The sequence below is a fragment of the Falco cherrug genome, chromosome 2 (genome assembly GCF_023634085.1).
Source record: "Falco cherrug isolate bFalChe1 chromosome 2, bFalChe1.pri, whole genome shotgun sequence".
NCBI lineage: Eukaryota > Metazoa > Chordata > Aves > Falconiformes > Falconidae > Falco > Falco cherrug.
The window spans coordinates 21,697,153-21,712,560 of record NC_073698.1 but is presented as its reverse complement, the minus strand read 5'-3'; the positions used below and the strand labels follow the sequence as shown (position 1 = coordinate 21,712,560).

The 15,408-nt window shown below is 40.0% G+C and overlaps 1 protein-coding gene across 8 annotated transcripts in view; it reads left to right on the top strand.

Annotated features, from left to right (window-relative positions):
• SPATA13 (spermatogenesis associated 13) overlaps positions 1-15,400 on the top strand; it is a 160,216-nt gene extending 144,816 nt beyond the window's left edge. For all 8 annotated transcript variants that reach the window (XM_027815620.2, XM_027815617.2, XM_055702595.1 and 5 more), the window contains 6 exons: positions 1,711-1,890; positions 2,519-2,751; positions 5,103-5,232; positions 5,817-6,189; positions 10,053-10,127; positions 11,387-15,400. In XM_027815620.2, coding sequence (XP_027671421.2) covers positions 1,711-1,890; positions 2,519-2,751; positions 5,103-5,232; positions 5,817-6,189; positions 10,053-10,127; positions 11,387-11,568 — 1,173 coding nt within the window. In that variant the 3' untranslated portion in view covers positions 11,569-15,400. The remainder of the gene's footprint in view (positions 1-1,710; positions 1,891-2,518; positions 2,752-5,102; positions 5,233-5,816; positions 6,190-10,052; positions 10,128-11,386) is intronic.
• The last annotated feature ends 8 nt before the right edge of the window (positions 15,401-15,408 follow it).

The following is a 15,408-nucleotide window of genomic DNA, read 5'->3' as shown; positions in this document are numbered from 1 at the left end:
GGGAATGGGGAAAAGAAAACAAGTGATGCACAATACAACTGCTCACCACCTGCTGACTGCTGCTCAGCCGTCCCCTGAGTAGTAATCTGCAGGCCCTGGCTTCTTCCCCCCCCCAGTTTATATACTGAGCATGACATCCCAGGGTATGGAATACACCTTTGGATAGTGCAGGTCACCTGTCCTGGCTGTATCGCCTCCCAATTTCTTGTGCCCCTCCAGCCTTTTTTCTGGCAAGGCCTGAGAAACTAAAAAGCCCTTGATTTAGTATAAACATTACCAGGCAACAACTAAAACCATCAGTGTGTTATCAAGGTTGTTCTCACATCAAATCCAAAACACAGCACTGCACCAGCTACTAAGAAGAAATTTAACTCCATCCCAGCCAAAACCAGGACATGTACCCAGAAAAACATTTTACATTCAAGAAGTGTCTGCAGTCCGCATTACAAGAGCCGCACAGGAATTAATTTTCCTTTGTGGAGTTACCCTCCTAACAGTAGTAAAGGTGGTAGCTGGCTTGCAGCATAGCCACTGCACAGCTGTCAGAGCAGATGGCTGTGGAGGAGACAGGAATATTCATAACGGTGCCAGCAGTATTCAGGGTTGCTTCCTGGTAAACCTCACTGGAGCAATTGCAAGGCTTTTTTACAGCTGTTTGCTCCCAGAGCAATTTGGGGGAAACCTGACTGAAAGCAGTCAAGCGGAGGGGCCTGGCAGATAACCCCTGTCGTACCAGTTAACCTTTGCACTCATCTGTACCCCGGCACCGTAACTGATACGAGAGCAGGAGCACAGCAGCTATTCCTGGATGCTCAGCCCCTGCACTGTGTCCTCAGCACCATGCTCAGCTGTGTTGAGCAGGTACCTGAGGATGTGCTGGCTGTGCGTGGCAGCTGGTGCTGCGTGTTTTAGCCCTAAAGGGCCCCTGATTGTACCTCTGCTTCTTAGCTAGGCAAATGCCAAAGCGAGCTAATGTCGATTAATGATGGCAGAGCAGGATTTGCTCCGAGGGCGTTTTTAAACTGGAGGACTCGGTTGTGTATCTCCTTGGGTATGAATAAAGCAAACTGAACCCCTGTGACATTCTTAGAAGTAAAGAGAAAAAACCTGGAAAAGAGAGTGTATTTTTATGTGCAGTCTGGCCAGTACTATTACCTCCTTCCAATACCGTAAGGATTTTACCAAACAGCAGCGTTCTGAGTGCATTACATGTTCTTTATTTTGCTTCTCTGGCTTAGACTGTGCCCTGCTTACCCACCAGTTAAGGAACCAGTACTTCAGCCCTGGTAGAAATTGTCTTTAATTGTTTTAGGGTTTGTTCTTATCCGCATAGAGAAGAACTGTTATGGCGCAGAGTAATTGCTATGAAAAAGTGAGGCACCTAAAGTAGTAGCGTGCGTGGGGCCTTACACCGGGCTCGCCTCCAGCTTGGCGGGTAGTTGTAGCAAGGAGATGCGAATGGGCTTTCTAGACTCAGCAGGTTTCTGATTCCCCCATTCATTTATGTTACTGTGAGGCAGATGTTGGAGTGCAAGAATCAGTATGTAAACGTTTCAGATGCAAATTTGAAATCGCGTGTGTGTGTGTATGTGGCTGGGAAACTACTGGCCTGTAAATCACGGGGGATTTGCCAGCTCAGATGGGCTTGTTTCAGAGTAGAACCTGTTCTCACATCTTCACGCTGAAGAGTTTTTTTGATTTCATTTCCAGGGTTATATTCGGCAGTGTCGCAAACATACAGGAATGTTCACCGCAGCTCAGTTAAGCACCATTTTTGGAAATATTGAAGATATTTACAAGTTCCAAAGGAAGTTTCTGAAGGATCTCGAGAAACAGTACAACAAAGAGGAACCTCATCTAAGTGAAATAGGGTCATGTTTTCTTCAACATGTATGTTGCAAAAGTCAATTTTGTTTATGAAATTAACAACATATGATAAGAAAATGCTAAGTTACCATGTTAGGAGGGGATTTTAATAACAACTGCTTATCAAATACTAAACTAGGTATAGATAGCATTTTAGAATGTAAAATAATTTACAATTAAAAAATTATTTAAATGTTTTAGATTTCTTCTTATCTTTAGCAAGCATGTAACACTACACAATTTTAAGTTTCCCTTTCAAAACTGTAATGATCACAAATGAGCTGGACTATCGGTAGTGGTCTCATCTTGGGCGTGCGAAAACTTCCTGAAGAAATTAAGGAAAGTAGGTGGTGGGGAAGGAGGCTGTGAGCTCATGATACACACTTGCTAAGCCTATAGCTGTCTTCCCCAAAGAAAAGTACTTCTTAAAGTGGGCTGGATTATTCTGAGTCAATGGAGGCCTCTATTTCTGTGTTCTGATAAGGCAGTAGATCTACAGAGTGGGTTCCTGCACAGTTTCATGGCTGATCAGCCTGGAAACAATGTAGGAAATGGATTAATTAATGTAATTAGATGTTACAAAAATATCTTTCCTCCTTTGCAGACAAATACTTTAGTTAAAGATTTGACTGTTTTCTTTTTTTTTTTATAGCAAGAAGGCTTTGCTATTTATTCAGAGTATTGTAACAATCATCCCAGTGCCTGCATTGAACTTTCCAAACTAATGAAACAGGGCAAATACCGTCACTTTTTCGAGGCCTGTCGCTTGCTTCAGCAGATGATTGACATTGCCATTGATGGTTTTCTTCTCACGCCCGTTCAGAAAATCTGCAAATACCCTCTGCAGCTTGCAGAATTGCTCAAATACACCACTCAGGAGCACAGGTGAGAGAGTGAAAAATCCAAATCATAATAGTGATGACATAATTATCCAAGCTTTCTGGGTGAGACAACACTGAGGCTTTCAAATCAGGGACGTAACTCCCACTGACCACTGTAGACAGGAGCTCCTTACTAAATGGGCATCTTGGAACTAGCACAAATATTAACAAAAACAGTGTCTGAAAATGCAGCACAGGGGACTGACAGAATGAGTGAATGAAAGAGGGAGAAGGAAAGGAAGAAGGTGCTGAAGTAGGATGCAGGGAAGGATTTGTAAATCAGTAAAAAAAAGCCAATGTGTCAAAGAAACTGAGAAGGAAGTCCACAGAAGAAAGGGAGAAGCTGAATAATTGTTTTGGATGCAAGAAAAAGTAAAGAGAACCTTAATAAAAACCATAATCTGAGCAAGTTCAGAGGTATTGTTTTTTAGAAACTTACTAGTAATAAACACTGCCTTTGCAATAAGTCCAGATTTTCAGCTGGGATGAATAAGAACTGAAGTTGCAGGTTATTAGCTTTTCTAGTATACCCCTGAGCTGATTAAATCTTTGACTAAATTAAGATTTTATCTTTGAATGTCTGCCTTTCTACCTTGTACAACTGCAAAACAAATGTTCCATTGTGACCCCTGTGCTCAAAGTCCAAATGCAGCCTGAGGCAATGCTTCCTTGGCCAAAGTCTGCACTTATTTAACCTTGAGAAGACTCCCTTTGGAGACTACAGGGGATGTGAAATACTGACATTCAGGTGTGAAATGCCTCCATTCAGTTCTGTGGCTACTTGAGAAGCCCTGCAACAACAATTACTAATGTGGGTATCTCTCACTCCTACAAATTTTAGAAAGGTTATTCTGTAAGCTGTTAAACCTGCAGATGAAGTAACAGCAAGGTCTTGCCACCTTCCACCTATGGTACCAGTTTCCTCTTCTGTGGCACAGCATCCCAGAGATGCCTACAAGCACAAACAGGCACCCAGTGTGCAAAGATGCTAACAGATAGGCAGGCCTACACCCACGTGGAGCCTTGGTAAAGCTCCAGCCTACTGGGTTTTTTTTGGTAGCTTTTTGTTTTGTTTTTATAAAGAATTTGAAGATCCAGTGTGCACAGACTGCCATGAAGGCTGCAGGTTATGCGGCAAGTGTGGAGTAGCATACTCACCAACAGAGAAAGATGGAACTGAGATAAGGAAGGGCAAAAGTAGCAGTGTGGTTATCATGCAGTCACCCTGTGGGACATCTCCCTGACGTTAGTAAGATCCTGTTATTGTTAATCCTACTTTTTGTATACAGTGTGGCAGAAAAGAGTTTCTGTAGATCTAAATAGGGAGAGTAATGCACAGGTTTAGAATGGAAGTGCATCCATCAGCACCAGCTGATGAAAATAGGAACTGAGACAGAAGCAGATAAAAAGGACAGCAAGGCTAACCCCTTTGCAGGATTTATTTCTGGCTTGTGCTGTTTTCTACCTCTGTCTCCCTTTTCTGCAAGAGGTGTTCTGATAAAGGCAGGCAGCTGCTCTGATGGGACTCTAAGGCAAGAAATATATCTCTTTCCTTCTGTCTTCTCAGAGACTATGTGAGGAAGGTGAAAGAGTGATGGATGCTATTCAAGGGAGAATGAAAACCTGCGTGGAGGTTGAGGAGATTCAAATGTATGTGGGGAGCTCAGGGAAAGAAGGAAGGGAGCAGAGCAATGGAAGAAGGACATGGCTTGCATTTGACCTGGAGCAGGCAGGGAAAGGTGACCATCTTGGCACACATATGCTTGTTCCATGAAAACACGCCATTTTGTCAGCATTGTCTCCTTCAGTTCCCCTCTTCAGCACCTGTGTTCTTGGTCCCTTGCTCAAACCTTGTTTGAGGTGGATTTTGTATTTTTTTTGCCCACATAGCATTCTCTGTTTGCGTTCGTTGACCAAGCCATTGGGTACAAGAAGGAGAAAATACGGGTGTTAAATATGATTAAAGGAACGCCCTTGGCAATAAAATCCCACTAAAATCTTGCTTAAAAACAAATTCCTTTGGTGAAATGTAGGTATCACTGAGGTCAGTGGGAGTTCTACTATTGTTTTCAGTAGGGACAGTATGGCAATTCATTAATCTACCTCCTCTGCCTCCTTCCACCACCAGTTTAATAATTCTCTCCTGAACAAAGCCTAGCAGTATAGCAGCACTGAATTGTACAGACCACTATGGGAGGTTCAGGATACCTGAGAATCAGGTTTCTCTTATTTAAGTACCCAGAGTAGAGGGATAAATGGGTAACGTGGGCTAATACTACAAGCACTGTGTCACAGTTTGTGATTGCATCATCTTCATTGCATAAGTGATCTTTGAAACGTGCCTACATTTTACAGTGATTATAACAACATAAAAGCTGCATATGAGACTATGAAGAATGTAGCGTGCCTGATTAACGAGCGAAAACGAAGACTAGAAAGCATAGACAAGATTGCACGTTGGCAAGTCTCTATTGTAGACTGGGAGGTAAGTGTCAGCCTGTCCCTCCCCTGAGCAAAGGTACTGTTTACAGCACTCCATGTCCTCTACAGGGTATGTCTTTCTGTGTAGCTGATGTTTATGGTGACTACTTTTCAGCTGGTCATTGCTCAGTTCAAAGTCCAGTTACTTCATTTGCGGTGATTCTGTTACTGATTACCTTGTTTATAAATCAGGAAGAACAGCATGTATTGGCATGGATGCTTGTCTTTGAGGTGACACTGGATTGAGATGACAAAACGGATTTTTTTAAAATGCTAGACCTATTGAATCTCCTTGGGATTTTTTGTAGTTCTGTCAGAGCTTGAACCTGCTTCACTGACTTTAATGAGTTTCTTTCTGATTTATGCAGAAATAAAGTAAAGCAGAGCCACATTCATTGAGTTTGCCTGTATGAGATTATCTATATTCTATGACATTTTCAAATCTAATAATAAAAGTACAAGAAAAACAAATGCACTTAAGACTTGGTTATAAAATGGGACTGGTTAGACACACAGTAAGTTCTTAAAATTATTATTTACTTACAACTCATGTGTGTATATATATATTTATATTTTTTTTTTCCTCAGGGACCAGATGTGTTAGCCAGAAGCTCAGAACTGATCCACTCAGGAGAATTGACCAAAATATCAAAACAAGGCAAAAGCCAGCAAAGGACTTTCTTCCTTTTTGACCATCAGCTTGTGTTCTGTAAGAAGGACTTACTGAGAAGGGACATCTTGTATTATAAGGATCGTATTGACATGGATGAGATGGAAATTGTGGACACTGAAGATGGCAGAGACAAGGACTTTAACATTAATGTCAAGAATGCTTTTAAGATAATAAACAGAGCAACAGAAGAGGTTCATTTGTTCTGTGCAAAAAAACAGGAGGATAAAAAGAGATGGATGGAGGCGTGCGAAAATGAAAGGAGAAGAGTTCAGGAAGACAAGGAAATGGGTGAGTGGAAGATTTCCTCTCTAAAAGGCAGTAGAAACAAAGGGGACTATTCTTGCTTTTACACTTCATTATGCTTTATGCGGATGTGCACTCTGCCTTGTGGGACTGGTGTCTCTTGCTAACCCAACATGACCTTTAGCTGTGTAAGTGAAGCCTATTCAGGTGTTTGCCCTGTCATTGTGGGCCAAAGGGCCAAGGCACTTGGCTATGACATCCGTGTCACAGCATAACTCGTGATTCTGTTGCATTACAGAGCAGAATGAGATAGGAGATATGATAAGATGCGATTTACAAAGACCATTCAATAATAAAAATCCATCCAAAATCCTAGCACTTTTGTATGAATCATCGACTCCAAACATCTGTTATCATAAAGCCAAGCAGCAATAATTGTAGATTTTTACTGTCCATGTCATATAATGGCACCCTCCTGTGTCCAGGAGACCTGTGCAGTGGTATGGTAGCATTAGTTACAGACCCAACAGTGTCATCACTGGGCAGTTTACAGAGAAATGAAGCCTAATCTTGGGTGAGCAGGGGAAAAGGTAGCAAATCCTAGGATCAGTTTTAGACCCACAGCCTATGGGCACTCCAAGGACAGTGTTATCTATGTGAGTCTATATTTAGGATTGTTATTTAAATTTTCTTCGCATAGTTTCATGCTTCCTTTATGATCAGTGACAAAAGCTCCAGCAAAATTTCACTGGAAAAGCATACACAAAGACAATGGCAACACCAATAAGAAAAATAAAACTCTTTAATATTCCTAAAGAAGTAATGAAAATGTTGGTACATCTGTGTGTGTTGACTGCATGGGAACTTCTCCTTTTTATAACACTCTCTAGGCTTAGGCTTTGGATGACAGCCAGTTAAAACTGGAAGTGCAGTGAAATGGATGATTTAAATCCAATTATTAAAATTTAAACAAGATGCCAAATCTCATATTCCATATTCACTTAAAACACATGTTCAGAAGAATAGGAAGACAGGAATAACCCTTAGATTACTAATGTAAGCCTTTTGATCTTAGTGACTTTCTCTTGTTTAATAGTGCTGTAAATATAACAAAAGTAAGGTCTTCTCTGTATGTTTTGTAGATATTCCATAAGCTGAAGAAAATACTTCCAAGTTTTCCAATTCATACTCTAAAAGCAGTTAAAACTCTTACACATAGCACCAACTGTTGCAATTAACCCCAGTTGTTTCAAGTAAACAATGAAGTAGCCACAGCTAAACTTTGCAAACTTTTCAAAACCTACTCTTCTCCTCTGCTGAACATCACGGTGTGACATTATGATCCTGTTGGGTACAGCACTGATGGTTTTCACGAGTTGCGCTGTATAGAGCTTGTTCAGTCACCTTGTTCTCATGGGGATGGGTGATGGCTGCCTTTCCTAATTCACCTAAACAGAACTCTAAAAAGAAGTTGATATTGCAACAGGGTGAAGGTCATTAGAAGGTAATAAAGCAGTGCAGAGGATCAGATGATGAGTGCCCAAACAATCCCTCTTACAACAAAGTTACAGGAAGCCTCCACTCCAGTATACAACAAGAATAGTAGTACAGTCATATCGAAGGACAGTATGGAATCAATCACAGCTGCTGCACTTCTGTGAGCAGGACTGAGCAAAAGAAGATAAAATGTGAACAGTTTCCATTCCCATCCTTTCTGTGGAGCATTCTTGAGCTCTTCAAATCTGTATCTACACTTCCCCCTACAGCGGTCACTTTATGGAGCACCAGGAGAGCATGCTGAGAGGACTAAATGCTGTATATCAGGACGCTTCAGAGGCCTTGCACTAGTGCTTGCCCTGGGCAGCAGCAGGCCTGTCTCAGGCAGGTAGTGGAGTGTTAACCATTCCTTCTAAGTGACAGTGCTGCAGAAATCTCCAAGCATGAAGAAACTGCAAAGATGTAGTACTTATAGCCCTAAATATCATTATTTATTCTGCTGGGACCTCATGAAAATGAACATACAATATTCAAAAGGGTAACAATTCAACAGTGGTGGCAGTGGCAGTGATAACGATGAGATTTGTCATAACAGCACTCTTATTTAGGGCTAGATCACTAATTCCCATGGTGCTGAGTGCAGGGATTGCAAGGGATGGTCCATCGTGTTTGCTGCTCTTCAGGCACCGAGCAATATAGTGAAGAAAATTCAGTAAAATGAGAAATGGCTTTTTTGATAACGGCACATAGGCACATGCAGTCTTTTCTGCCCGTGTAACATCCAGTCTTCTGGAAACTTGCTTTTCGAATGTTGCAACTCGTTATTCTGATGTACCTGTTTTGGGACAGGTTATCATGAACCAGAGGAAAGATAGTTGAGTTGTAATAGCTAACGTCCATCTGGTCTTGCAAGTCACAGCAGCCTGGTTTTTTTCTCCATTACCCAGAAGACTTCTTTTCTAAAATTTCATTTTTTTTGGCATAATTGAACATTTCCTTTAGCCAAAACCAGTGGAAAGGCGCCAGTATTCTCAACCTCAGGTTTAAATTTATCTTGTTGATTTTGTAAGCTATCTTGCTGGACTTCACACAAAGCCTCTAATCTAACCACTCAGAGCACAAATACATACTTTTCCAATTCAGAACTGCAGATGGCATTTTACTTCTATTTTCAAAGACACTTTGGTGCGAATCACTGTCTTCCAAACCATATCTAGCTTTTCTTAGCTTTTATGAATATATGGGAAGAAGAGGCCACAGCCAGAAAATCCTTCTCCAAACCACTAATAGTAACCCTAAGAAAGTGGTCTGATGTCTGTTGATGAAATTGCTTTCATTTTTTTTAAGATCTTTTTCCTTGTTCTATAAAGGAAAAAAACCCTGCAGAATAAAATAAGCTTCTGCTACCCCAAAATTATGGTTAGCTGCTGTTAATAGGCTGATTTGTAATAACTTTTTCGTAAGCTCAGGCTAAAAATGTAAAGGGAATTTTAAAAGTATGGAGGAGTGCAGCAAGATGCAAACCGAAACCAAACCAGATGCTCCATTCTGACTTGGAGTTGCAACTTCTGTGCTCTTTATGTGCATATGAGTGAAACGAGTGACAGCATGTGCACCCTGTCTCCTTGTGCAAACTTAACATGTAATTGCCTTGTACACAGGGAGAGGAAACTGAGTGCCTGTGCATGGGCTCCAGGCAACACCAGTCACTGGTGCCGCCTTTCGTAGCAGATGTCTGACATCTCTCTGTGCTCAGCACAGATAATGCATCTATATTACAAGATAGTAAATAGCATAGGATTGAACACATATTACAGTATTATATAAGTCATACAAGTATGCAGACAAGTACATGAGAAACTGGAGTGAGGGATCCAGCCCCAATGCAATGCAGCCCACAACCACATCGCAGCCTGCTTCGGTGTCTGGCAGATTATGTGATACTGTCTCCTCTGGGTGGAGGGAAAGATAACCAAATTTGTAATGCTGCTATACCAGTGACTTCAATTTCTTAGCTCAGATGGAGTGAAAAAAGAAGCAGATTCTGCATTTGTGATCTGTTACTTGGTGGCTTGTAGCTTTCAGAAGTGTTAATTTACACTTTTTTTTAATCTCTTGCTATCTGGACTTATAAAAAGAACTTTTTGTGTGGTTAGTTCCCCAGTGATTGCCATTTGCAGGAGCTGGAAAGCAGCTTTTCCCAGTAATCTAGAAGCAAGTTAATGTTCCTATTGTTATCCCAGTGAAAAACTATCTTTACATTTATATTACAAAGTAAAACATCCTTTGGGTATATTACTATTACATTTACTAAAAATGGTTTGAAATATAGTTTACTTATTTAATTTAATGTGATCATGTATTAGATACAGTGTTTTTATACCAGTGCCTTGATTCACACTTTGACACAGGAATGGAAATCTCAGAAAACCAGAAGAAACAAGCCATGCAGAATGCCCGTAAGTCAAGGCATGGAAAAATTAAAGGTAGGTGTTCAGAATTGCTTTACATTCTTAGTGTGTTCCCATGTTCTTTATGTTAGGAAATAGCTCACACTGACTAAGGTTGAGTTCTTCAGTCTTAAAAAAATTTCATGGTTTACATGGAGTTCAAATAATTTCCATGAACCTGGATTTTAGTATCAGATTCCAATGCCTTTTTAAACTGTCTACTAAATCAGCTCCCCAGTCTCCTTCAGACAGGCAAGTCCAGTATTCTCTTTATTAGAGAAGAAACTCAAGAGGTAAGGCAAGCGCTTTATTTAAGGATGTAAGAAAGTGCATGCAGAGATTAAATTAGAAATGAGGGTTATTGATCCCTTTCTTTGCTTTTACTCAAGCAATTCTTCTTTAGCAATTCTGTGCTTTATGTAAAATGTACTAAAGTTCTTTTTGCAAGAGACGTGTTGCTGTATTTATGATACCATACTCAAAATGGCTTCCTTCTGTCCTAGACTAGAAGGAGGAATGGACTAGACGTGTTTCTCTGGAAACAGCTTTTTAATTCATTTTCTTTCTCAGAAAATGGGCTGTGATTTTGTCCTTTTCCATCTTAGAGTCAAATTTGGATAAATCTCTAGTGTGTTGAGAGAGTAAATTGAGAAAGTGGGACCAGATTAAGTCTGAATTTAGGAGTGGAGGAGCTGATGTTAAGTAGTCCTCTGCTCTCTGGGATTAATATTATTAAAGCATTTTCTCTTTATCAACCACTAGGTACCTATAAAACCTGTCCTGATTTTCAGGGGAGTGGATGGAAATTGTGATCAGAAGACTCTGTTCAGAATGCACAAAGGTCAAAGTCTGAGAACATTAGCTTGGGAAAAACATTTCCAAATTGAAGAAATAACATTTTTGTTGGTAGCAATATTTTATACAGCCTTATTCTGAGAGTTGACTAAAACATGAGTACCTACTGTATTAAGTCATTCCTTTGAAATACCGGAATTTACTTGTGCAAACAATGTAGCCTGGCTATGTGAAACTGCTGCTTATTTTTGGTAATTCTGTAATGTTATTTTTACTGGTGGTATTCTCTTCTTAAGCCAAATCAATGTTCAATGCAGCAATTAAAAAATCTAACATCAGAAAAGGTAACCTTTAGTAGTGTTTCCATGCAAGATCATGGCAAAATCCATACTGGCTTTGCTGACCATTGAATTTGTCCCATGGTCCTGTGCTTAAATTATCCCAGTGTTGGCTGCTCTGCTAGCTGACTCACACGCTTTTTTAAACTGCTCCTTTTGCAGGTGTAAGCTATAACGGCTGTCCTGTGCCTCCTCCACACCAAAGCCTGCATCCTATTCATCAGCGACACATCACTGTGCCCACTAGCATCCCGCAGCAGCAGGTCTTTGCCCTGGCGGAACCCAAGCGGAAGCCATCCCTCTTCTGGCATACCTTCAACAAACTCACCCCCTTTAAAAAGTGAGAGGCCAAGGACCTGGGAAGGACATTGGCATATGGAGGGAGACTTACGCTAGAGAAGGACCTTGGAGACACTGTTAAGCTTATTTGAGCTCAGTGAATCTCCAGTTGTGGAGGGGAAACCTTGGGCTCCCTTGAGCCAGAAATACCATCTTCGTCTAGAAGAAAAACAAAGTTCCTCAAGACTGCTCCGAAGGCAGCGTGGCCAAGTGTCAGCATAGCTGATGAAGAGCAGTCTCCCTTCTGACAAAGACAACTTGCTGTTATTCTGAAGCAGCAGCATTTGATCTCTGTTTCTTAAGTTATGTTGAAGCAGTGATGGAATCATGCAGGTCATTGCAACATTTCATTTTTCTTAACCTTATATTGATGGCCAAATTTAGGATAGGGAGGAATTTTTCCTTAGAGTTATATTGGCAAGTAATCTTAGGAGAGTTTTCTCTCTTTTGGAGCACTGAGCAGAGACCACCTGCCAAAATCAGGTGCAGACATCCCATGTGATTACCAGCTGTTGCAGAATTTAGTGGACCCTAATCCTTCCTGACTTTTTCTATTAAATTGCCAAATGGCAGGAGAATGTCCCACAAGGCCTTACCATATTCCAGATTGGAACAGGGAAATTTTATTCTGTCATATAGAAGCACGAACAGAGTGTGAAATGGACTATAAAGATATGTGCATTTATTGCACACAAGTGGAAACGAGAGGAGCCCAGGGCCTCTCTGATTAATTTCAGTCACAGCAATATACTTGCATGCATGTGTGCTCTTCAGTGTAGAGCTTTTATATCACTTTTTGCGTAATTCTTTGCCTGGGAGATGCTTCTTTATATTTCCAATATGCTTATTTCTCTCTGTAAAAAGTATTTTTTTATTTTCTAATGGAGATAATGTGAATGTACAAAGTCAGAGTTGAGACACCTGCTGACTTCTGGCTGTGTTACATAGTTCTCACACTTTGTATTCATATAGCTTGACTTAGAAAATGAATGAATGGTAAATACATTGAAGTGGTCTGGACCCATGCTTCTAATACACAGTTAATGGGTTTTGAGCAATTATTTCTTCACAAAGAAAGAGAAATCCTTACTGGAAGGGACAGAGGAATTGTGTGGACAAGAGATGGATTTTTGTCTTGGAGTCATCAGCCTGTTGGACGAGGAAGAACCTGACTCGATTAAGCTCAGCTCTGGCCAGCATATGCAATACATTACTTGCATTGCTATGATTTGCCTATGATATGGAGTTGATTTGGGAGACTAACTTTTTAAAAGTCACCGGGAAGAAACAGGATCTTGGTATTTGCAGCACTGATCGTTTCTGCTTGATAGCTCTCATTAAAGATGACAAGACTGCTGGTAATACAGAAGGAAGGAAAGACTCCATATGTTTCAGAAGTGATTTGCTATGAATGTCTTTACAGTGCTTTGTCCTCTGCTGCTGATTAGGGGCATTATCTGATGATAAGGATAGATCCAAGGGTATTCTTTGACAATGGACACAATCAGCTTTGTCATGAATCTGTAATATATGAACAAACAAGGGGCTAGAGGCCAGGCATCTTAACAACAATGTAAAAAAGCCTTATTTTAAACATGTATTTGTTCCTACTACTATTGTTACCTCTTTATTTTTATTTATCATCAGTGTTGTGAAGCCCACTAGTTGCTAGATTTTGTGATTTGATAAATTTGTGGCAACTTCTGCAAAGCCCAGGTTTGTGGGTTTGATTTTAAATGACATCTTTTGAAAACTGTAAATTTCAGATGCCTTGTACATATAGCTCAGCAATAATGCAAAGTCTGGTGATGCTCAGCCGAATTGTTCACTGCATAGTGCTTTCCCATAGCGATGGAAGATAACATGAAACAGTTAAGAACTGAAGATACGCACTGACATTTTTCAGTGATCCAGCTTAAAGAAAATGCATGGGAAAATTGGTGAAAAAAAGCTGGCTGGTAATATTTTTCTTTTGATGTTTAAACCAAGCCATTTCTGTTCAGATTTTTTTAAAAGATAATTCTAAATGCTCAATTTAAACACAAGGAGCAGACTTCCAAACGCAGGCACGGATGTGTGCCCTTCCCCTTAAATGAATAACTCTTTTGTGTTTCTTACATATCCATTTTTGTGGGTACTTGCCATGTTCAGGCCTGCAAACCAAAGTGATGTATGTCCTGTGGAAGCGGGGATGATATTTTTCATAATCACATTTTGAAAGAATTGATCTAGATGCAAAAAAAATGTCTGACGTTGGATTGCAATGCTCATCTAGAAACGTTCCCAGCTGGACCTGAAGACACTATGAGATCCACACTTACTTACCTATGTGTCTTTGCTAAAACCTACTTCCAGGGCTTGGTTGTGTGGAGTGCTGGAAAAAAAAGGTTTTGAGTTTTATCTTTTGACATGTCAGTGCCTGTGAAGGCTTTTCCCAGGTAGTAGTGTTGGTGCCTTAGCCCTAAAAATGAACAAAAATATTTGTGAATGCGTTTGGATGTGGCAGTTTTTTTCTCAAGAAGTGGATTTCAGAGGGATAAAATTCAAATGTTTCATGGTGCAGATTACTCAGGATGATTTTTCATATAGTACCCTACATATAGACATGGTTGTTTTACAGTATTCTCTGTGTCTTTCTTTGCAATCTGACTTTGCAACAGATTAAAATAAAATATAACAAGGCAGGCCAAATTTAGACTACACCATAATCTTTTAAACAAATGATAGTTAAATGAAAACACACAATTGCATTATCCAACAATTAAGACAAATATTTGCTTGGGTTCAGCCTGACTTTAGTCTGTGGGAAAAAGAATTGCAACTAAAATGTGAAAGTTGGTGTTCTAGCAACTCTGGCCCTGATTCTCTTTCTGATGACAAAAGTTGCATATGATCAGGAAGGTGTGACAGCAACATCTGTTCTTTCTCTCTTGCTTTTTCTCACTTTAAGTTACTATAAAAAGTTCTAGGGCAACTACTAAGCGTATTTGTGCCTCGTTTAGATAAAGCACAGCCAGAGCCTTCCCAATGGCCTGCTGAGCAGAAAACCTCAGACTTCATGCATGAGATACAGTAAAACATAATTGTCCTCAAGTGTGTTCCCACTGTGTTAGGAAAATGCCAAACCATAATTGCATCTATCTCAGAGCATTTGATGTATAAAATAATAAGATTGTTTTACAAGTGGCTCTTGCCATGCTAAATTTCACATTGAGTTTTAGTGGTCAGTGTAATAACGGAGTTCAAAGACAGATGACTCAAATGTTCCACATTTTAGTTGTCTTTTGAAAATAATTATAACAGAGTTTTGGAGCCAAAGGTCTTTAGCCATAACTAACACGGTATCTTTCTTTGACTGCCTTTCTGCTTTTTTTCTGTATGCGTGGCATTTGGATGTATTAGATGCCTTCTGAATGATCTCTAATTTAAAACTATTTGTTGTAAATACTAGAGATGACTTGCATATATGTTTTATTTTGACAAGTGTTTTGTAACATTTTATCTTACATTGCTTTGTGCATCTTATCATCTGTGTGCTGTTACCCATGTTGTAAATGAAGTGTCCTGGCTACAGAGCAGATGAATTGGCTGTTGACAACTGAAGTCCAGCGTACAGGACTGCAGTAGCTTGATGTGTATTTGTTCTGAAGTAATTGCATTACAAGGTTTATTTACTTTTGTTGGAACATTGTTGGTCAAATGAATCTATTTTCTGGAAAGAAGTACAAACTTACATTCCTGTTATTTTATCCTTATTGTACATGTTTGAATTAAATAATGTACAAAGCTGAAGTTCCTCAGCTGTGTCTTATAAAACTTCATTGTGCAGTTTTAAAATTGTTGTT